The following is a 23,905-nucleotide window of genomic DNA, read 5'->3' as shown; positions in this document are numbered from 1 at the left end:
TTCCAAAAACCGACTAGTTCACACAATTTCAATTTCACAAAACGTCAATTTGTTTTGTGATGGCGTCGGAGGAATATATTCTTAAATCGTGTAAAGATGACTAAAAAACGTACTTGAAAAAGATAACGCGTCAATGAATATAATATTATTATTAAGAATGTAATAATAAACATCACATTAAAAGGACGCATGTTGAATTTTTATGACAAATTATATTTCGTTCGGCTCGCGTCATTTGCACAATCCGCGCATAGCCTAGTCACCATCTTTTTAGACGATGCCTCAGCTGAAGTATAGCCTTAATGAATTACAAAAATCGATAAATTAAACTATACCTACAAATAATGTCTATATTATATCAAATTATGATTTTTTTGCAATTAGCGGTTAATTATACGGTCGGATTATTAATTCATTTTTAATTAACTAATTGGAAAATACAATATGAACTAACATTAAAAGCAATCATTAATTTACTCTTGAAATGTAAAAACTTTGTTTATCACAGAATGTAAAATTTTCCTCAGTTCCCTGGATACTTCAAGTAGGTATACCTAAGCCGTGACACGAAACTGTAATTTTCAATAGTAGTGCTAGTTATTGCTCTTCGAGCGCAATATGGTAAACTATTTGTAGATTGATGATTGTTTCATATTGAAATACATGGTCATACGCTAATTTTATTGATATGAACGAAATATAAAATCGAAAATCTTCATTTACTACGAGCTTTCGAAAATAATCAATAACTAGAACTACTACCGTAACTTGAAATTTAGTGCCCTGGCCTGTCTTAGTATACTTAAAATTCCGATTGCTATACCTCTTTTGATTTCTGTACTTATTCGATCTCTCAGATACATAAAAATATTTATATGAATTGTAGTCATTACATAATGGTTTGATTACGGTTTTTGCTACATAACTATATACATACTGATTGATTGCGATTGGATTATACTTCTAATATACTGTATAATTCAATAACAATTTCAAATAACACTTAAGGCTAACATCAGTTCAGACATGGTCTAAAAAGATCGTGGCTAGGCGATGTGCGGATTGTACAAATGACGCGTGCCGAACGAAATATAATTTGTCATAAAAATCCAACATGCGTCCATTTAATGTTACGTTTGTTGTTATATTACTAATAATAATAGTATATTCATTGACATGTTTTATTTTTAAGTACATACGTAAAGTTTTTAGTCATCTTTACATGATTTAAGAATATTTTCATCCGACGCCATGACAAAACAAATCGACGTGCGGACACCTCGACTATCCGTCTCCGATTGGCGAATAGTGAGGCATTTTCTCGCACCTACTGTTGAAAATTATTTGATGTTTCACTGAGGTATGCTCTTAAAATACAATGAAATACTGTAATAATGTGTTTACCTCAGTTTTACTTCCAACATTAAAATAATGATAATATTATATAATACAGAATGTCATACAGGTAGATAAATAACATACAACATTTAGCACATAATATGTAATGTAGTTAACTTATTTATGTTTTCTGTAGAGCTTAAAAGCTTTCCTCCATAATCTGGCAGCTTTCAAAGCGTCCTCTGAAATATCTTCCCTGTTTATCAATGTATCTTGCTGTAAAGAGTCAATCAATCCTGTGACTCCGAATTCCAATTCCACAAAAGGTGTCGACTCAGCCGGCTTCTCGGGGAGAGGCTCATTCATGATCCGCTTTGCGTTCTCGAAGCACGGACGATGGCACATGTTTGATTCATCGTGACCCTATAAAACCGTCATGAATACATAATTGGGTTATCGATAATAAATAAATCATTTTTATACTTCTTGTTAAGGATTGGAGACATTTTCTTTCTAAAATATTTAAGTTATTTATGTTCACAGTTGTTTCAGGCCACAGACTCGGAGATTCAGAATGATTGAAATATAACTATAACTAAATAATAACAATATAAAAAGAAATTTTTATATACCACGTTTTTAAATTTTCTGTGGAATCATATAAACTTGACAATTCTATGTAGGTATTAATAATTTAGGGAAAATAAGGCAATTGTCAACAAAACAGTTTTTTGCTATTTTGCAACAGACAAACAAATATAGAATACTGAAATGTCATTTTGATTTCCATAGTAACGTACGTATATATTAATAATTTAGTTGCTTGGACCACCCCCTTAGCAACCAATAATAGTGGATTGGATTACGGATTTCTTCCGAAATAACTTTTCATACAAAACAGAATTAACTGAAAATGAATTCAATTCTTCTTAAAGATGGCTAAAAGTATTAAAAGAATGCATTGGCATCGTGTTCTGATATATTCTAAAAGTTTCAAATGTCTAGCTAGTCGGGAAGTTAGTTAAAAATCGATTGCAAGATTTGTACTGGATAAACAACCACCGGACAAACAATAATGCGAGCTAATAAAAACGTTGTAAAAATAGTCACGTTCCGTATATTATATTGGTAGAAGAAAAGTCTATTAAACCTATCAGACTAGACCACTGCATACGACAGCAACGTAGTGAAATTTCATGTTTATGTTATTTGTATAATATTAGTACGATTACAGAAAAGAAAAGTGATGAGGGAATTGAATAGTTACTCAATTTTTAACTTGTGTAAATTAACCGATAATACCCGATATACCCGATACGGAATGGGTGCTTAAAACCTACCTTTTTTCATTTAATTACGATGACTTTCTAAAAAGAAAAACAAGACAAACGAGAAAAGTAGATATAGCTAGGTTCATCAAGCAGTGTATAGTAGTAATTAATATATTTATGATGGTAATGGTGATCATAAAAATGAAATGTAAAATATATATGCGGTTATTGTGTAGTTATGTCGAGATAAAAATAGGCTGACTGATAAACATATGCATGCTTTAATACAAATGTTCACCTCAAGTTTTAAAGTGATATAAATGAACCATTTCTTTTATTCAATGAACAATTCACAAGATTTTGACAATGGAACATTCATTTAACATTTACAAACACCTCAGGTTTGTTGTAGAAAAAATCATATTTGAAAAAAAACATGAAGCTCGACGGGATTTGAACCCGTATAACCGCTGGTATCGCGCCAACTGTTGCATTAACGAATTATGCTACGAGTGTCTTGTCTAATTGCGACAATTTAAACTAGTAGTCATTCATGAAATGCTTATCAAATTGCGTTATTATTGACTATCAGTTTTTATGTATTAAATCAAGGAATATTAATTACCTTAATTATTAACGGACGCCGACTTTAAAAGTAATATTATATTGCATAAGAAAAACATAATAATTAATTGTCGGAAGTATGCAATTCCACGTGCAAATATTCTTGCGGTAACTTCAGAGTAATAACTGGTTTTCATGGCTCTATATTACTGTAAGATAACTTGACTTTTAACCGGAGAAAGTTTTGAGTTGCAACACCAGTTCGCATAAGTCGTAATAATATTAAATCCTGTTTTGGTAACATCCACTTTTTATTCCTTTAATAAAAAACTTTATGCTTACTGCTTTGCATTTTGCGAGATGAAAAAATTACCGCCAAATAAGAATATTACCATTTAATGCAGTAATAATCATTTGAAATATAATAAAAATGTAGTTGAGTTACCATAATTAATTTTGTCTACTGATGATAGCCGTTGGGATGCCATCACCATGCTAATAATAAAATTTAAATGTTTGTGATTTTTAAATACTTTTCCTTTGATCAATGTTTCGATTATTTCCATGATACCTAAGCCCAAAATATAGTTATTATTTTATTTTTGTCTTTCTGTCTGTCTATTTCTACCGTTACCTATATCTAAAAAACTATTGGACCCGTTTGTACTTATTTATTCGAGTTTCAACACACAACATTCGAAAGTTAAGATAAAATTATCTAAGATACGCAAAAAATCATCACAAATTGGTAAAGTGGTCAGATAGCAACGGTGGAGTGGTCAGGTATTAACCATTATGTGTCTCATTGATTTAAGAAAATATTTCACGCCGTCGAAATCCTGGGCGATTGCCAGTTGATGATTTTAACATATAAATCACTGTTCTAAATGAACATACAATGCAATGTATAATCATAATAGTATAGTTTTGCTTAGTCTTCTGTGACGTAATATTTAAAATATATATTATTTTTAATTAAAGTGATATTTAAGAATAGTAAGTTTGAATATTATAAAAGTTATTTTGAGGTGGAAAGTTAACATATAGATTACTTTAATAAAGAATTTGCATAAAAATGATTTCACAGTAGTTACAAATTCAAATAGTGAGGTTATGTAGACATTGTCCAATTACTAGTATAATGAATACATACATAAATTAAATAAAATAAAATTTAATAATATATAGTATTATAACTGAATATATTATATTGTGTTTTCTTTGAATTAATGCGGCCCTAAACAGCTAGTCATGAGGACACAAAATCGATGACGATTATAAAATATATCAACGCTTTGCTTTAAGCCATAACAGCGCAAATATATTTAATGCATTTTGAAACATTGGATAAACACAGTTATATGCAATTTTTCTTTTCGTTTTAATATAGGAACTTGAGACTACCGATTTCCGAAGATTTTCGGACAAATCATCAATATTTTTGTATATTTTTGACTTCATTTTTAGTCGACATAGCTACATACTTTTAAATGGATTTCATAGTTGCGATCGGACGTTGAACTCAAAAAATCGATCATGTCTATTTACTGAACTTTTATAATACATATCTTCCCCGAGGAAAATATCTCTATCTTCACATCATCGCTTTTTGGTAGCATAGCATAATAATATGTTCATTGTTGAACAAATATTTTCAACGATTATTCACACAAGGATTATAATTTGAATCACAATTTCTTAATTTTAAAGAGAAAAGAGAACAAAACAGTTTATTGTATTATTACGTACATTATTTTATTACTTAAATAATCTAATATACTTATATGGGCTATATGTCATGGCTCAACCATTTATGAAGCACATAAAATGCATATCTGACACGCCGTTTGCTGGCCCTTGTTTTTACTAATTAAACACTATTTATCATATTGAATACTTGGTAAATAAGACGAAGTATTCATTACATCCGGCATTCACCAAATGCAATATATATTCATATTAACAATATTTTGACAAATTGAACGTTAATACGTAGTAATATTACCTTCAAAATCTCTGAAAGTCAATTGGTTTACAGAATAAATTAACATATTGTGTTTATAAAATGCATTCATTAGCATTAGAATATATCCAATAAGAGTATGAAGTTATTCATTAAGTTCATACCAATAGTTCAAAGCATCCAGATGCCATAATATCGATACAGCTATCAGAGCAGTGCGTTTTTTGCTGTACAGCGTCAGATGAAGGTGGTCCTATGAGCCAAGCGTCGGGACGCCTCGGCCGCGGCGTCCTCACGGTTCGCACCCTCTCGAGAGCGCGAGCGCTTGCCAAAGCTCTGCCAATGTTTCCGCAGACGACAGCGCCGGAAGTGAGCCGACTGGCGCCCGCGACACATGGCATTGATGCGTCGGAAATTGGCTCCACTGCAACTAAATTAGAAATATTACTATACGTACCTACGTATAGTAATATTTCTAGTGTTTTTGGAAATATAATATAGGTGGTGTTTTCCACGATTGCAAAAAATAACACAAAATTATTTGGAGTTAATGTTATCAATAAACATTTACGGAATGCACTAAACTGCATTAAAATAGTAAAACTATTGACAGAGATTCAAAAAAGACTATTACTAATCATTAGGTAGCTCAAATTAATTATTCACATACAACCGTTAAATGATTGGCACTGAAATAAATAATTATCTAAAGAGATTAAGCATTTATTTTAAGATAAATTATTATACTTATAAAATTTAACTAGCTGCCCGGAATAATTCAATATAGAAGTAAATGTGGTATGTTGTGAGATCTTATAGGTATTTGCTAATAAAAATGAAATTAAAATACCTAGTGTAAATTTCAAGTGTGGTTTTAATATTCCATAAAAGTGTAATAACATATAAAATAATTTGTAAATAAGTTAATAAAGTTTAACTTGTCCACTTTACATGCCTTTTTATCAGATGGAATTTAGATCTATAAATACTGGCCAAAAAAACTGAATATATAATCTAAAGGCAAAATTTCTGAGGGCAACAAACTTCTGAACTAGTCCATCACATCACATGCCTGCTGGTAAGTCCAATCATTTCGATATAATTGCATACTATGAGAAGTGTGTTTTTAATTTAGAATAATTAAGTACATATAAAGATATAAACATATCGGGAAATACCATTACGAATATAATATGCGAGTATTACATTATTTGGTTTTTATAGCTATTTCAGATCATCATCAGTCTGAATCTATCCACTGCTGGATGAAGGCCTCTTCAAGCTGCTTCTACTTCTCTTGATCCTATGCGTCGCGTTGCCACATACTTCCGCAGAACTTTATCATTTCATCGATCCATCGGCCTCTAGGTATACCTTGCGGACGTTTTGTACCTCTTGGATACCACTGGATGACTAAATTTGTCCAACGATTGTCTTTTCTTCGAGCTATGTGTCCAGCCCATCTTTATTTGAGGCTTTAAATGAACTCTATCACATCGCAAACTCTTGTTTGCTTCCTTATCCGCTCATTCCTCTTTTTGTCCTTTCGCGTTATGCCCAGCATGCACCTCTCCATACCACGTAGTGCTACTCTAAGTTTATGGATCTTTCTTTTACTTAGGGTCCATGTTTCCCACGCATATGTGATTACGGGAAGCACATACTGGTTGAACACTTTGCGCTTTAGGCACAGTGGGAGGTCACTTTTAAAGACATTATTCAGGCGGCCAAAAGCACTCCAGCCTAGCTTTACTCTGTGAACAATTTTATCAAATATACATCCATCTATAGACACTTATTGTCCCAGATAGATGTAGTTTTTCATCTATTCGAGCTGAGTGCCATTGATGAGGATCTCTTTTTGGCCCGCAAAGCAGTTGAACATAACTTTCGTCTTTGTTACATTTATTTTTAAGCCTACTTTATTGATACTACACTGTTAAAAAATATTATTTGATACTATGCAATGATAAACTTATTGCCACTTTAAAATAAAGTGCTTCTTTATATAATAAAAAATAACATTTAAACAAAAATTTCATGAATAGATAGTACATAAATACTACTATAATAATAAGTATTATCTGAACTGAGAGAACCCTTGTAGGCATATCTTTTTAATCCTACGATGTCGTTTGTACCCATAATAAGGTATTTATTGTCCTATTTTTATGAATCTTGAGTACGATAAATATACCTATAAAAATACCCAAAAATTAAATAAATCGTATTTTGATTAGTATAGCATTATTATTATCCTCTTACGCTTGACTGGTATAGCAGTGGAGGGGCGATTAGTCGGTACCGGCTTAGCCGATTGAGCGAATGATTGCAATCCGAGAGCTGTCGAAGGCCTCTGCGATACTACATCACGTTGCCAGCGGGATTGCGACGTGAAAGCAATATCGCTGCACGTTGTCTCCGAACAAATCCGATTGTTTTCCTAATAACACAAATCAATTTATATACACTATCTTGCTTCAATAATGTACGAAATAGAAAAAAAGGTGATATCGATTTTCAGTTTATTTATAAGACAGTCCCCTACGACCTACAGTATAAAACAGCCAGCATTTTAAAAATATATTTATTATCATGAAGAAAACCAGTCCTTACAAATTAAAAACTATAGCGAGATGACTTAATCATTAATATGTGCAGAAAATAGGCGGGGATAATTTATTTATTGTCTATGGTTATTGGTTACTATAATTTATTGTCTGTCTAAATCGTATATATTGTATCACCTTGTCAGCCTTATTTTGTGTCAATAGTATTCATGTAATATGAATTTATGCCAATAAATTCATATTACATACACTAGAACACATACCGTTGTATTGAAAGGTTCAACGAGACAATTTGATTTTATAATATGCTCGATGACAGTTCGATGATAGTAACCATAATACAGCAGCGAAATCACATTAGCCCTACATATTTACTGCACACAAGAAAAAAAAGTTGCATATTAATTCTTTAAGTATATAGTCTGCTTCATCTTAAAAAATAAATCATCTGCATATTATGAGCATAATCTTCATGATTAAATTGTTCCACTTTAGTAGATTGATATGTAAAACTTTCTGATTGTTATTAACAATTTAATAATCTCAATGTAATTGTGGGGTAACAAATTATATTTCTTTTATTTTAAATATAAACTTACCCTATTATTGCATTAAGTATGATGTTTTGTGATAAAATTTCTAATTTTAAAATCTCTAAAATGCTAAAATTAAAATCCCACTATCTCTGCTTTTTCAATTACAGATTTTATTCAAATTCAAAAAATCGATTTCAAACGCTCATTCTAAATTACATTTCATATCGAAAATAAAAAATATTGTAGCTAATAAAAAAATTATTATGTGTAACATTTGTAAAAAATCAATTTAATTATGTAAAATTAAACTGTTTAAAACACATGTATCATGACATACTTCAGTTAATTTCCATGTGTCATTGTAGAGTATATTCTGATCATCTTCGAAAATATTCGGAGTACAATAATCAAAGACTTCAACGGAATCAGTATAGTCGTTTTTGCAATCTCCAAGAAATGGTGACGGGGACGAAGCTTCCGTCATGCTGCTCACTTCGATGGAACAGGAAGCGCTCTCTGACTCCGAATGCGGATCCTCTTTACCAGACTTGCAATTCACTGACTCATCGCTCGGCTCTCCTTCTAATATATGCTCGAGGGATTCTAAAGACAGGAGAATTTTCACTTCACTTAACGATAAATCAAGTAGGTACTTAGGGAAAGAAAATCTGGAATACACTTTAAACATGGCTTAAATTAGCCAGTAATTTGTAGATATTAAATACGTGTCTAATATATTATTTAAAACCAAAAAAATTACAGTTAAATAAATTATTTTCTACTATCTAATCAATTTATCATAATATATAAATTGTTTATTTATTCTGATTTTATGTACTTTAATAATATTATGTCACATTAATATGTCATGTCATAATATAATACCTATTCCTATAATGAACCAAAATTGGACGTAACAACGCATCAAGTGACAAATAAAAATATTTAATAATATTGGCTGTAAACGGAGAGACAATTTAAAAATGAGTTATAATTAATTGTAGAGGTTCCGTTGGAATTTTTATGGAAAATTTGTGAATTATTATTAATGATAATAAATGCACTACATACATATTTTCATTTATTTAAAAACTTTCTGCCTACTATCAGCCTAATGAAGAATTAAGTTGTGGTTACACCGTTATACGAAATACGTGTTGTATTAAATGATTTTTGCACGTGGTGAATACTAAATGAAAGATAATTTTATAAACAAAAAAGGAAGATAAATATATAATATCTTTACATGAGACATACGGATTTATCTGTAATATAAGATGGAAATTTTGAAAGTTGACTTGTGACTTCGGTATTATCTTACTATATTTATAAAAGAATGTTCAGTTTCCCTAAGGTATCTTAAGTCTGACCATTTTCTAAAAATAAAGATTTTATAAATACCATTTCCATCAACCGTATTTCCGTCGAGCCTTTTAAGGTTGGGAAGCAGCCCCGTCAGGGTCTCGCGGTATCTCAGCTGGCGCCCAACCGGAGCTCCCCTGAGGCTCAGCCTCACCAAGTGAGGGCAAAGCGATAGCAGGCCCACGTTGTGCAGGGAGTTTATGGGGTTTCTGATAAAAAAGAAAACGGATGAATTTATGGCCAAGTAAAACAGTGCGGCCCGAAAGCAACCCCGTGGGAGCCACTCGGCGAAGCGAATTTGTTACTGGTATTTGCTTATTTGATAGCGTTGACTGAAATGTAAACGTTTGAATGGATTTGTTAATAGCACATTGTAGACTATTCGTTTTCGATTTAAAACAAATATAACTAACATTATTTTATTTCCGATGATTATCTGGATATATTCAGGATTTCACAGTCTGGAGGACAATAAGTCGCGATTGACCGGAATAGTCAAAATCAGGGATATATTATGAGGAAGTGGTGATACTCCGATGGTCCTGAAATTGCAAATATAGTGCTGATGAAAACATGGAATATATGAAAATCTGTCTACATGTACCACCAATGCCTAGAAGTAGAGCTACTATTTTCTCAACTTTTTTCGTATATCGAATTCAAGATTTTGTTGATTCTCGATTATTTGAGATTAATTTATTGATTTTTTTTACTGTTTTTGGGATTTAATTAGCAGGAAATTATTAGCGAATACATTTTAATAAATTTTGTTTTAAAAAAGTGTCAAAAATACTTAATTTAACGGCCTATTTTCCCCTATAGCTAAAAAAGAACTGCAAATTGAACGAATTCCGATCAGAATCAAAACTCAAAGATCTTCGGGCAAAACAAAAACAGGAATTCTGCATGCCGAACTGTGACTGTATTTTAAATATTTCGTTATTTAGGATTCATTTTTAAGTATGTTTTATGTAAAATTTAAAACTATTTGTGGTATGAAAAAACGTTAGATTTAACGCTATGCGCCTAATGCATGTTTTAAAAACTAATTGCATGCTTTCTCAAAAAAGTTAGATCTGGCAATAAAAATTTAATGTTAGCAAGGATACTTCCGATTTATATTTTTTTATATGTTCATTGCAATCATTTCTCTAATTCTCGAGATTTTCATTGATAATTTCTTGGGTAGTAAAAAACTAGAAGATTTAAAAAAAAAGAGTAACGAGAACCAACTGTTTTCATTATTTCTCGAGAATTCTCGATGACAACATATAGTTGAAAGCCAATGAGTCGTGGTCATAATGGTGGCCATTGGTTAAAGTGTGGTAGTGGAGTATATATTATGTATAGTTAAGAATTGCATCGACCAATATAATACACGGAATTATTGCCTACTGTGTACTTGTGAACTATATAGGTATGAAATAAATTTCTTGTAATTCCACAACAAAAATAGTAAAGGAAACTATTTATAAAATAAATTCTCAATAAAACTTGAAAGATGTAAAAAATAGGTTTAAATGGTGTTTATAATAATAAATGATTAGTAAGCTTACCTACCTCACTATGTCATACTACATTTAATTTAAGGCTATCGTAGTGCGAACTTAAAATCAGTAAAAGCAGATGTTTTCTAATAAAAAGCCTACAAAAACAAAATATTGAATTGTATTCGCATTAATCATCTAACTTGTATGAGCTATAGCTATAGCTGATTTTCGATAGAAACACATTAGGTATATTAATTTAAAAATACGTACAGAATATACATATGTATAGTGCATAAGGACATAAAATATCAAGTGAAAAATACGAAACTGAAATTAATAATTAGAATATTAAAAACATGTACTTATAATTTTTACAACTATACAAATAATATTCTTGTACAGATTTTTACGTGGGTATATTAATTATGTAGTAACTAGATTTAGTATGATTGATATTTTTATTCAAAATAATATGCAAAATCTTCTACACTACATAGTATATTATTATTTTTGTTATTCTCATTTCTTTTTATGTTGATATTATATATTTTTATGTATAATATTGCTTATAATGACCAATAGTTGATGTGCATTTTCCTAAGTATGTAAAAAACACACACGTTCAATAATATTAACACGATTTAATTAGTTAGTATCCTTCGGTTGGTGGTATGGATATTTTCATTGATTACCTGTCAAGATTGATGATTCGAATATTTTCCAGGGCTGCGCAAGGGCCGACATTCGCGATGTGGTTGTCAGCGGCGTACAATTCTCGCAGGGTTGTCAAACCGAAGGTCCCGTCCAGATTCGCGAGGCCGCACCTCGCCACCCGAAGCACCTGAGGGGGGGGGGGCAGATTTGCATTCACGTCACGCACGAGTGGTCATAGAACTCGCGGAGATCAGACTTAACAATCGGCAAGACAGAGCCTTTGGGGATTGTGATGCTGCGTCATGACGACGGATGAATACTCCCCAGAAACCTGACGTGACATCGTTGGGACGATCTTTTGAAGTGTCATTTCCAGAAACTCATATCGATGGCTCGGCGCACAAAATGTTTAAGTGAACTTTGGCTATATTGACTCTGTAGGTATATTTTTACATTTACATTATTCAAATCAACTTAAGACAAGACAAATATTCGATATAACTATTCACAAAATATATTATAATACTTGCACAAGCACTATCCATATGATTGTATATGCAATTTTCAACTACCTATTGAAATGAATAAAGGAAACATAAACTTTCGACTGCAATTATATCAAAGAATATGTACTATATAAATAATTTTAAGCTCTGTTAATTTAAATAATCATAATAAACTCTTCATAATATGTGATTATAATTATTTTGAATCAATCGACCTGGTTCTATAAGTAGGTACATTGGTAAATAAAGTTGTTACGACCAATGTATTTGTGAAATATTCAGTCTCAGTTCATGAAATGATTTACCTTCCTTTGACTATATATTGTCAATATTATTTTACCGACAATTAACGTGTAAATATTTATTTTATTTTTCAACTGTTAATGACCGCAATACATATTATATTATAATCACAATTTTAGCTAGAAAGCTTAGTTTAATGATTACTAAAACATTTACAATCACTTTTAACGGAGCTTAAAACGCTTGATTCTGATCTGATCAGTGGAAACTTAGTCAAATTTTCACGATCGTTTTCATTAAATATAAATGTGGAATTGGATTTTACTGGAATAAGTAATAACTATAAGTAATTCTCGTATACAATCTCTTCCTATATTGATGTCAGTGGCGAGTGTTTTTCAAGCACAAGAGGCAGATCCGAAATCTTAAACAGATGTCCATCTTTTATAATGTGATGACGTGAAAAAACTGTCAAACAGGGTAACTATTACAACGAAGCCTCCAAACGCATCATAAAAACATCAACAAATAATACATGAAAACGATCCGTACATCTGTCAATCTAAATACATGGATTATAATAAAATAAACTTTCTACGAAGTGATGAAATATTTTATAAATTATCATGTAGGTACCTACTTAAGTACTAAATCTCTTAAAAAGATAAATTAAGTTATGTGGAATTTATATATGTTTTTATTAATAGTAGTTAATTCGTATTATGCTTACAATAATAATAATATTATGACTTAAAATAATTAGTACCTTAAATCGGAAATAGGACAATTAGATAACCCGTGACAAAAACACCCCAGACATTAATCACCGAATACAAATAAAAACTCTAAATAAAAGTTTCTTTATCACAAAAAACAATGGATACAAATAATATATTTGAAAGACATAAATTTGACAAAATAATTTTTTTAAGAAAAAATATTTGGCATAACATATTATAATAACACCTAATATGGCTCGCACCGTGAGTGTAAAACCAAGGCATCTGAAAAATTTTCAATTTCGAGATTAAGTGGAAAACAACTGCAAAAGTCGTGAACTTGATAATGTAAAAGTGAAGTAAGTAACTGAAAGAACATGCAATATAATGTAGATATAAACCAAATATTATGGTTTTTTTTAGAAACTCTATTTCTCCTAACAAGACTTCAAACCCTAAGATATCCAAAATATGTCTTTTGCAGATGCCTTGGTTTTACACTCACGGTGCGGTATACACATTTTCGTGACAGAGAGAGGGATAAAACTTAATTAGGTACTTTCAAAATACCACCTCTGGTCGATACACTTCATTTTGAATGATTGCCGAGTTAAAATATATAATTTCATTGATAAATCATATTATCAAATATTTTCACCAAAAATTTTATATACTTCAGCTCCACAATCGAACAATGCCAAAAGCTTGATAATTATTGCTGACAGCAGCATAATACGAATTTATAGAATACAATTCATAATGGATAAGTACAGATGTCTTTTGTGCTCAAGTGTTTGACGTCACAAACAGCCGTGATAAAAGGGGAAAGTGGAGAGAACCGGAAACGAAGGATGCTTCATAAAATCCGTGCCTATGATAATATGTACCTCCGTCCTCCGGCTATCAAAATACCCTCTGGTAATAATAATTATTGTTGTTCTAACGGATTGGATGAGTGCCTGCTTACCACCGGAGCTTATCCAAACAGCAAATCTACTCAAATAAACTCAGGTAAGACTTAAGAAGGGTAGCGATCGTCACGTGCTTGTATATTTGCTACTATTATTTTATTAGGGTTTAGTTTTATAAAATGTTAAGGCTTGCAAAGAGCTTGTACTATGGCGAGAGAAGAGAATCTCAACCTTTTATATATCCCGTAGCCATAGAATATGTTTGATTAAGGCGAAGAGTAACTTTTTTTTTTTAACAAAATCTACAATTTAATAGAAAAATTACAATCTTGTAAAAGTATAAGTATTGCTTTTTATTAAGTAAATTTTTTAAAATAAAAATAAAAATATTTTTTTAAATGTCTTTAGATACGCATTGAATGTTTAAAATAAAAACCATCAATAAATAATGTACTTATTAAATTAAAGTTTTCTAATTTATTCACATATTAGCTTTGTACCCCCACAAAAGTTATATCACTGTATGAGTTTTAGTAATATAATAATTATTGTCGATTATGTGAGATGGAAGTAGGAAAAAACTATGTTATGTGAAAAAAGGACAGCTGATAAAATTACCATTTTTTTCTACATGCTTTTATGGATACCTCGCAGTCAAGTAGAGGAAGTAATAAAATACACCAATAGAGATCTTTAGTAGCTAGTTTGAAGTTTCGGTAAAATAATATGTATGAAATTTTTGTGGTTGATCATATAAATAATTATAATTAGGTATATTCAGGTGAAATTGTAAGTAGAATAATTAACAAGGTGCAATATGGGAAATGTAATAATGTCAGAGTTTGATAAATGTAATATTATATACTCAGATTACAGAATAAATAATTATATCATTGTATGCCGTGCCGCAAAAATGTTTGGGAAGCAATATTCTAGAGAAGGCTTTGTTCAATTTCTTTGGATTATAGAGCAGCGCTTTCTCCATTGGCCGTAAAGAAAAGTCTACAGAATAAATAAAAAAAAACTACTTAATTTTTGGATGTGTAAGAGAGCCAAACATTATTTAGAACTTTTTTAGGCTTTTAAAAAAGTATGTCAAACGGAATAACGCAAATGAATTTGAGACAGCCGCAAGATTTAAAAAATAGCCAGAGGAGGATTGGCGTGGAGGAATACCGAAAGAAATCCCGAAAGGGCAACAAAGCCAAAGTTCAAAAAGAAATTATATATATTACTAGCTGAAGTACCCGGCTTTGCACGGGGTCGCTTCGTGGTTATATTTATCTTAGATATTTGAAAAATAATAAGAGGTAATTATTTCTTTAATATTAAAATATCTGTGTAATACAATATGGCAATATGAAAATAATTATAATAGGAGTAAAGGTCAAACATAAGAACACTAAATTAATATCGAATCCAAAATATGAAAACGTTATTAATGTTATAAATATGTAGTAAAAAAAAATCAAAATTGGATGGAACAAACAAACAACAAACTTTGTATGTTATATAATAATAATTTAGAAACCGCACACAACTGACAAAAGTTTCATCGCAATCGGATGAATGATATAGGAACGCATACGAATAGTATAAGAAGATGATTTTATAATTCAGAAACCTTCGTGGGCATGCGCATGACAACTCACCAAAGTTTCATTGCAATCGGATTAATGGTATAGGAACGCATACGAATAGAAGAAGAAGAAGATGGTTGTACTAATTCAAAAACCTTTGCGGGCTTGCGCACAACAACTGGTCAAAATTTCATCACAATCGGATGAATGGCATAAGAACGCATACAAATAGAAGAAGAAAAAGATGATTGTAGTAATTCAGAAACCTTTGCGGGCAAGGGCACAACAACTCACCAAAGTTTCATTGCAATCGGATGAATGGTATAGGAACGCATACGAATAGAAGAAGAAGAAGATGGTTGTACTAATTCAGAACTCTTCGCGGGCGTGCTCACAACAACTGGTCAAAATTTCATCGCAATCGGATGAATGGTATAAGAACGCATACAAATAGAAGAAGATAGAATAGAAGAAAAAGAAAATAGTTGTAACAATTCAGAGACCTTTGCGGCGTGAGCACAACAGTCGATCAAAATTTCATTGCAATCGGATGAATGGTATAGGAACGCATACGAATAGAAGATAGAATAGAAGAAGAAGATGGTTGTACCAATTCAGAAACCTTCGTGGGTGTTGGCACAATTACTGACGAAACATTTGTTGCAATCGGATGAATGGAATAGAAACGCATACAAATAGAAGAATATAGAATAGAAGAAGAAGAAGAAGAAGATAGTTGTACTAATTCAAAAACCATTGCGGGTGTTACCACAACAACTGACGAAGGTTTCATCGCAATCGGATAAATGGTATAGGGACCATACGAATAAAAGAACATAGAATGAAGAAGAAGAAGAATAAGATGGTTGTACTAATTCAAAAACCTTTGCGGGTGTAGGCACAATTACTAACGAAAATTTTATTGCAATCGGATGAATAGAATAGGAACGCATACGAATAGAAGAATATAGAATAGAAGAAGAAGAAGAAGAAGATGGTTGTACTAATTAAAAAACCATTGCGGGTGTTACCACAATAACTGATGAAGGTTTCATTGCAATCGGATGAATGGTATAGGGACCATACGAATAAAAGAAGATAGAATGAAGAAGAAGAAGAAGATAGTTGCACTAATTCAGAAACCTTTGCGGGTGTTGGCACAATTACTGACGAAAATTTTATTGCAATCGGATGAATGGAATAGGAACGCATACGAATAGAAGAATATAGAATAGAAGAAGAAGAAGAAGAAGAAGAAGAAGAAGAAGAAGAAGATGGTTGTACTAATTCAAAAACCATTGCGGGTGTTACCACAACAACTGATGAAGGTTTCATCGCAATCGGATAAATGGTATAGGGACCATACGAATAAAAGATAGAATGAAGAAGAAGAAGAAGATGATGATTTTTCTAATTCAGAAACCTTTATGGGTGTGCATACAACCACTTACCAAAATTTCATTGCAATCGGATGAATCGTATAGGAACCATACGAATAAAAGAAAATATAATGAAGAAGAAGAAGAAGATGATGATTTTTCTAATTCAGAAACCTTCATGGGTATGCATACAACCACTTACCAAAATTTCATTGCAATCGGATGAATGGTATAGGAACGCATACGGGACAGACAGACAGACATTCATTTTTATATATTAGTATAGCCTATACTCTTCCCGCAAGTGCAAGCAATAAGTTTACAAAGTTTTATCGCAATCGGATGAACGGTATGGCTGCGCATTAAATACGAACAAACAAACACACAAATATTAATTTTTATATATTAGATATTCATAGAAATTTATAAAGAACGAATATAAATTCCAAAAAATATATTTACGACGTATCCACCTAAATTTAAAACTGATCATAATATAAAATCTAATAAGCCTTGGTGCTTTCTTGTATTGTGTACACATATTACATTTTTATCACCTTCCGATACATTCAATATAATATCACCAAAATACATATATTATGTATTACCATTTTAACCGATGAAATTTAAAAAAAATGATTTTCGTTATTATTGTATATAAAAATATATACTTATACTATCCTGTTCATCTACGAAAATAGAGAATGTATTTTCACCCATAACAAGACAGTTCATATACCTAATGCTTTCTTTTAATTATATGTATATCGTTATTTAAATTTGGTAATACTAAATGATGAACCTTTACAAATTAACTTTAAAAGTAAACTATGGCGTTGTTTAATATTTTTTATTACTATAGTATGTGCATAGGTACATAATTATAATACAGGTGATTATTTAATTTGGCACCGAAAATTTTCCTGCTCATTCTCAACCCACTACTCCGTTTCTGTAAATCGTCTACACTCGCAGTCAGACGGTTTATTTATTAGAGTTAAGAAAATAATGTTTATTATATCTCTACTTACATTATTATTTAATGCTTTCTTATTATTACATGGTATTAAGCAGTATTAAAAAACAGTATAAAAAAGAGATTCTTGTGTCTCCACCGCGTATATTCTTCCTTCTTTCCTTGACGTTTCGGGCTCGTAGTTCGTCAGTTGTTCGTTCTACCAACCAAGGTATAGAATTTACCTATTACTTTTTATGCTATCCCTGAGGGATTTGCCTACGATAGATCTAAGTGCTCTTATTTCTGGGCGTCGCAACGAGTAGCGAAGGGTGGAGGTAGACTGTTAAGATTAGCCATAAATAGTGTACATTACACTCTGTTAGTCATACGTATTTGTTTTTATTGAACTAAGAATTGATACAATTTAGAGATGGTGTTTTTTAAATTCAATTAAACCTTGCGAAAACCAAGCCACAATAGATAAAAAGCATAAAATACACGTATATCTATAAAATATCTGAAATTATGCATTTAAATCATACATAATTGTAGTCTTATTTCAACAAAAACAAATACGTATGACTGACAAAGTTTAGTATGCACCATTCATGGCGGATCTTAACAGCCTACCTCCACCCTTCGCCACGCTCAACATATATTTAATTTTAGCTATCTGGCCTCGATACTACATCTCATAATTGTGTTAAAAATTGAATTTAATAGTTACTGTGAGACACCGCAAATCTGTCCCGATCTCCCTCAGTGAAGTTAACCCACTTCCGTCCAGCGTGAGTGTGCGCAGTCGAGGTGTGCAAGAACCGAGTCTACTCAGAGAGACGTCTGCCGCGACCACTCGAAGACGGACCTCACGCAGTCGACTCACGCACTGCGCACCGCTTGCTGACCTCTGGAAAATAAATCAATTATCTATAAAATAAATGATCTGTGGTTCAGACCTCAACCCCACCTCGGTATACACGGATATTTATAGTATAGTACATAACAATATACGATATGCCGGACACTGTGCTGATTGCTGATAGCTTAAAGAGTTTACATCAACTAGTAGAAAGGGTTAACGAGGTCAGTAATTCTTATGGTTTAAAAATGAACCTCAAGAAAACAAAACTATTACTAATATCAAAAATAGCGACACCAGATACTAACACAAATTGTGTCATTAACAGCGAACCAATCGAGCGTGTGACATATTTATTATAAATATTTGGGTCAATGTGAAATGGGACCAGTCTCAGGAAATAAAAACTAGAATTGGAGTGCCTTTCTCAAAATGAGACGCCTCCTTAGCAATCGAGATCAACCTAGGTCTGAGACTGCGTATTGTACGTTGTTATGTTCTCTCAATTATTCTTTTCTATGGTATGGAAGTATGGATGCTAAACCAAGAGATGTCACGGAGACTTGAAGCTTTCGAGATGTGGCTGTAGACGCATCCTGAAAATTCCTTGGACTTACCGGGTGACAAATGCTGAAGTTCTCAATCGAATGGGGAAGGACCGAGAAGTTCTGCATAGTATCAAAACCAGGAAACTACAGTACCTCGGCCACATCATGGTAGGACAAAAGTACAGTATTCCCCAACTTTTCATTCAAGGAAAGATAAATGGTAAGCGTAGCTGAGGACGGCGCCGCATTTTGTGGCTTAAGAACCTCCGTGATTGGTACGAGTGCAGCTCCACTGAACTGTTCCGGGTAGCAGACGACAAATCTAAGATCGCCTTGATGGTGGCCGACCTCCATTAGGGGATGGCACAATAAGAAGAAGACCATTTCAAGCGTGGTCTAAAAATGATACGATTCATAAATTAACATTCAATTCATTATTATCGCTATCAATAAACTGTAGGTTCAGAGTCAAACAAAAGCGTTTGCTTCTACTCTCCAACAAGAAGATTTAGACAAAAGCCGGAAAGCGCTGTTGTCGACTAAATGGGAGGAGCTTGTTACTTTATAATGGAATTGCGGTTAAAAATGGGAGGAGCTTGTTAGTTCACAGTTAGTTAGAACACCTAGCCAAGAAGATGTTGTTCGAGTATAGTGATGATACGTGTAACGAATAGAAAATTAATCAATCGACAATACTAACAGTATTACTAAAGATAGCAATCAACTATAATGAACTATCTTTTAGTAAGTATTACGTACTTTGATTTAAAATACAAAAGCCGATCGCCAATGGTAGCTAAATTTAGAAACCGCTTCAGTCAGTATTAAAAGCCATTAGTTAAAATTTGTATGACTCCTTTAGCATAGTTGTCTATGTGCGTGAGCACGATACCCGAGAGATGAAGATTCGATTCCTGCGTGGTGTCATACTTTTTTCAAAAAAAGATTTTATTCTATTGCTTATAATATATTATTTTCCCAGAAGTGTTTTCAAAATACGTATGTTCAATAAGTATTGTTATTATATATTAAAATGCATTATAAGTATTACATAATATCTATAATATATTAAAATATTAAATTGTGAAAAATTATATTGGTATCACTTTTTTTTGTTATTTTTCCAAAGATAATCGACGATATTGATAATATTGTTAATTCATTCACTCGTAATGGCGACACGATGTACAATAACAGCAGTATTAGAGAGATACTGGCAGAGCTTCCATACATGCCAGCGCGCTTTCATCAGCTCGGTTAATGGCAGAGTCTCCCAAGGAAGGCATACAAGACTAGGTCTCAACTATCACATTGAGGAGAGGGATTTAATATAATATGCATGTTATACGTATATCGGGTATGTTAATAATAGTAAAATGAGCATTGTGAAACTATGGTAAAAGCATTATTTATGTTATAACAAATATTTAAATTAATATTTCTATATCGTCAAAATTCAACTCAGCTGTTTTTTGAAACTGAATAATATAAAAAATTATTATTTCACACGATTTTGAGTATTATTTTATCGAAATAATATCCCATAAAATTTAAATTTTGTCACAATATATTATTATTACCATTGTCTAAATTACGTGATATTCGTTACTTGAATCCCAATTCATTAAAAAATGTCATAAATGTTCGATTTTAGAAAATTGTTATCTCGGAATAGTTTATTATATGAAAAAAAGGGTTAATATTTGTTTTGTTATGACGTCATATTTCTGCAAGCCCCCTTACCCCCTCGTTATATAATATCGTCAGTTTATAATCTGACCCCTTCTACAATTACAATTTCATAAATGTTGATGATCCTGTATCTATATGATTTGTAATACGTTCAGCAGATAATTCAATGAGAACCGTTAAAGGACGCCATATAAGGCTTTGAAAAAGTCGATCTTTTTATAGCCTTTCATAATTTCATTTTAGCCCCTATGTTTTACAAGTAGATATCAATAGTCAACTACTACTAACAACAGTAATCATATTATGTTGAGATGTCATTTTGTTGCTTAGATTTTGAGATGTTATGCATGATGAAGTAATTCACTAAAGAATTACAAGATAAAAAGAACTTTTTATATACAACGTTTTTAAATTTTCTGTTGAATCATAATATAAACTTGACTTGACTTGACTAGCTTAAACGATCAAAAATTTTGAACTTGATAGAAATAATACTGAAATGTCATATTGATTTCCATAGTAAGGCACGTATATATTAATAATTTAGTTGCTAGGACCCCAGACCTCTAGCAACCAATAATGGTGTCGAAATAACTTTTCATACAAAACAGAATTAACTGAAGATGAATTAAATTCTACTTAAAGATGGCTAAAAGTATTAAAAAATGCATTGGCACCGTGTTCTGATATATTCTAAAAGTTTAAAATGTCTAGCTAGTCGGGAAATTGGTTAAAAATCGATTGCATGATTTGTACCGGACAAAGAGCCACCGGACAAATAAGAATACGAGCTAAGAAAAACTTTGTAAAATAAATCAATACTATGGACCGAGAGTAATCGGTGGAATTTGAATTTAAATTCTAAATGATTTAAGTTTTCAAGTTATTTAGATGGAATAGTACAAAACTTAAATCAATTAAAATTTAAGTTCACTAATAATTGTCATGAAGAAATTTATAAATGCAATCCTGTTATTTCCACTGTAAATAAATAATTATTCTTACTAAGTTACACAATACAATATCTCAACAATGTCATAATTAAATTTATCTATTAATTAAAGTGATAATAGTATTATTATGTTTATATTAGGTACGTATAATATTATAAATATTACATGTATTATTAAGATACCAACATTCATCATTTCATTATGTTGATCTCCGCTTTGGCACACAGAACAGTTAAGTGGAGCTGCATTTGTAAACGTGGATAGTTGTAAAATCAAGAAGCATGCTTCTTGGTCCCCGGGAGGCCTTAAATTACAAGGGTGCTAAGAATTTCATGGCCGGCTGAGGATTGCGACCAGGAATGTGCGATCAAAATAAATGAGGAAAAAAATATTGTATATTACATATTAAACGCATCATATCACTATTATACATAAGTTTATATGCGTGTTGTTTTTGATAAGTTGATGACTATCATTATAAACGCAAATGTTAAACTGATAGCATTGACAGGATGCGCTGCATTTGTCAAGTCATTCTGTCACCCCAATCATCGAGTTGTCAGGTGAAAATAAAAATTGTTCTATTCTGCCCTTAACACAACGAAATAATTCAAAACCATGTTTCTCAATGGAGACAGATGGTCAACATGAGTCTACAAGTTTACTTGTCTATGTTTATGCTTTATTAAATCATTCGGAAGATCGATTGAAACAATAATTTGTACTGAATTTGTGAGGTTATTAAGTGAGACTGATGATAAACTGATTTCTGGCCTAAGAAGAGAGAGGATCTTGAATGTTATAAAAACATGTATTCTACTTTTAACAAACACTAGTCATTCTATTAATCAATTGTAATTATTATTCAGACAGGTAATAATATAGTAATTTTTGTAAAAGTGCTAAGAATTTCCTGTCCGGCTGAGGATTGCGACCAGGAATGTGCGATCAAAATAAATGAGGGAACAAATATTGTATATTACATATTTATTTATTTCACTATTATTTTGTAATAATAAACAATTTCAGAAAATTTCATATAATCAAAGGCAATCATCTTAAAAATCTATTATTCATAATATACATACTTATAATAGTTTGCCTATATTTCTCATTTATAATGATTTGATGGAAACTAATGTTATTGAAAATTAATATTTCAAGACTGTATATTATACGGCGTTAGCTAATATGACGGCCTGAATAGAGTCAGTCAGTTTACTTACTAAGTGATCGCAATAATAATTTTCTTCCAGAATATACCATAATAATACGGTAGGTACTATAATATTCAAATGTAATATAAGCACCCACTAAACATCATACATACAATAGAATAAAGCTTACTATTACCTACATATAAGAACAATTTGAAATGATTCATTCATATCCTTTTAATTAATTCTATATAAACACGAATTGAATTGTTGAAAATTTGTATTAATTATTATGATGATCAACAATACAATTTTCCAGAGAACTTATTTCATTTTGTCAAACATGACATCTTAAATAAGTCATTAAATTAGTATTTTACTTATTTTAATCGTGTTTACAAACAATTGTAAGTGAAAATACTCTGAAAAACCTTAGAAACATATTATTATTGTAATGTTACGAAATGAGACTCGAACCCGCACCCATTGGATTCCGGCCTAATCGTGACGAAATTACCAGTTGTGCGACCAAAGTGTCATCAATTTCATTAATTTTGCCGATCATCTTTTGTGATTTTTAATCAAAGTATGTATTAACAATATAGGTAATAATTCTTGATGCTTCAAGGAGCAAGATGCATCCTTGAATTTG

General features: G+C 31.5%; 1 protein-coding gene across 1 annotated transcript in view; it reads right to left on the bottom strand.

Moving 5' to 3' along the window:
* Nucleotides 1-1,515: 1,515 nt before the first annotated feature.
* Nucleotides 1,516-23,905, bottom strand: part of LOC147063803 (uncharacterized) — a 36,952-nt gene continuing 14,562 nt past the window's right edge. Inside the window, exons 3-7 of the mRNA XM_085959070.1 lie at nucleotides 18,772-18,951; nucleotides 11,787-11,935; nucleotides 9,644-9,813; nucleotides 5,370-5,560; nucleotides 1,516-1,761 (exon numbers count right to left, since the gene is read on the bottom strand). Coding sequence (XP_085815196.1) covers nucleotides 1,516-1,761; nucleotides 5,370-5,560; nucleotides 9,644-9,813; nucleotides 11,787-11,935; nucleotides 18,772-18,951 — 936 coding nt within the window. The remainder of the gene's footprint in view (nucleotides 1,762-5,369; nucleotides 5,561-9,643; nucleotides 9,814-11,786; nucleotides 11,936-18,771; nucleotides 18,952-23,905) is intronic.

The sequence above is a fragment of the Rhyacophila brunnea genome, unplaced genomic scaffold (assembly GCF_057557595.1).
Source record: "Rhyacophila brunnea isolate RB1 unplaced genomic scaffold, BYU_Rbru_1.0 scaffold_8, whole genome shotgun sequence".
Classification (NCBI taxonomy): Eukaryota; Metazoa; Arthropoda; class Insecta; order Trichoptera; family Rhyacophilidae; genus Rhyacophila; species Rhyacophila brunnea.
Note: the sequence above shows the minus strand (reverse complement) of the source record. Positions and strands in the feature narration are given on the sequence as shown.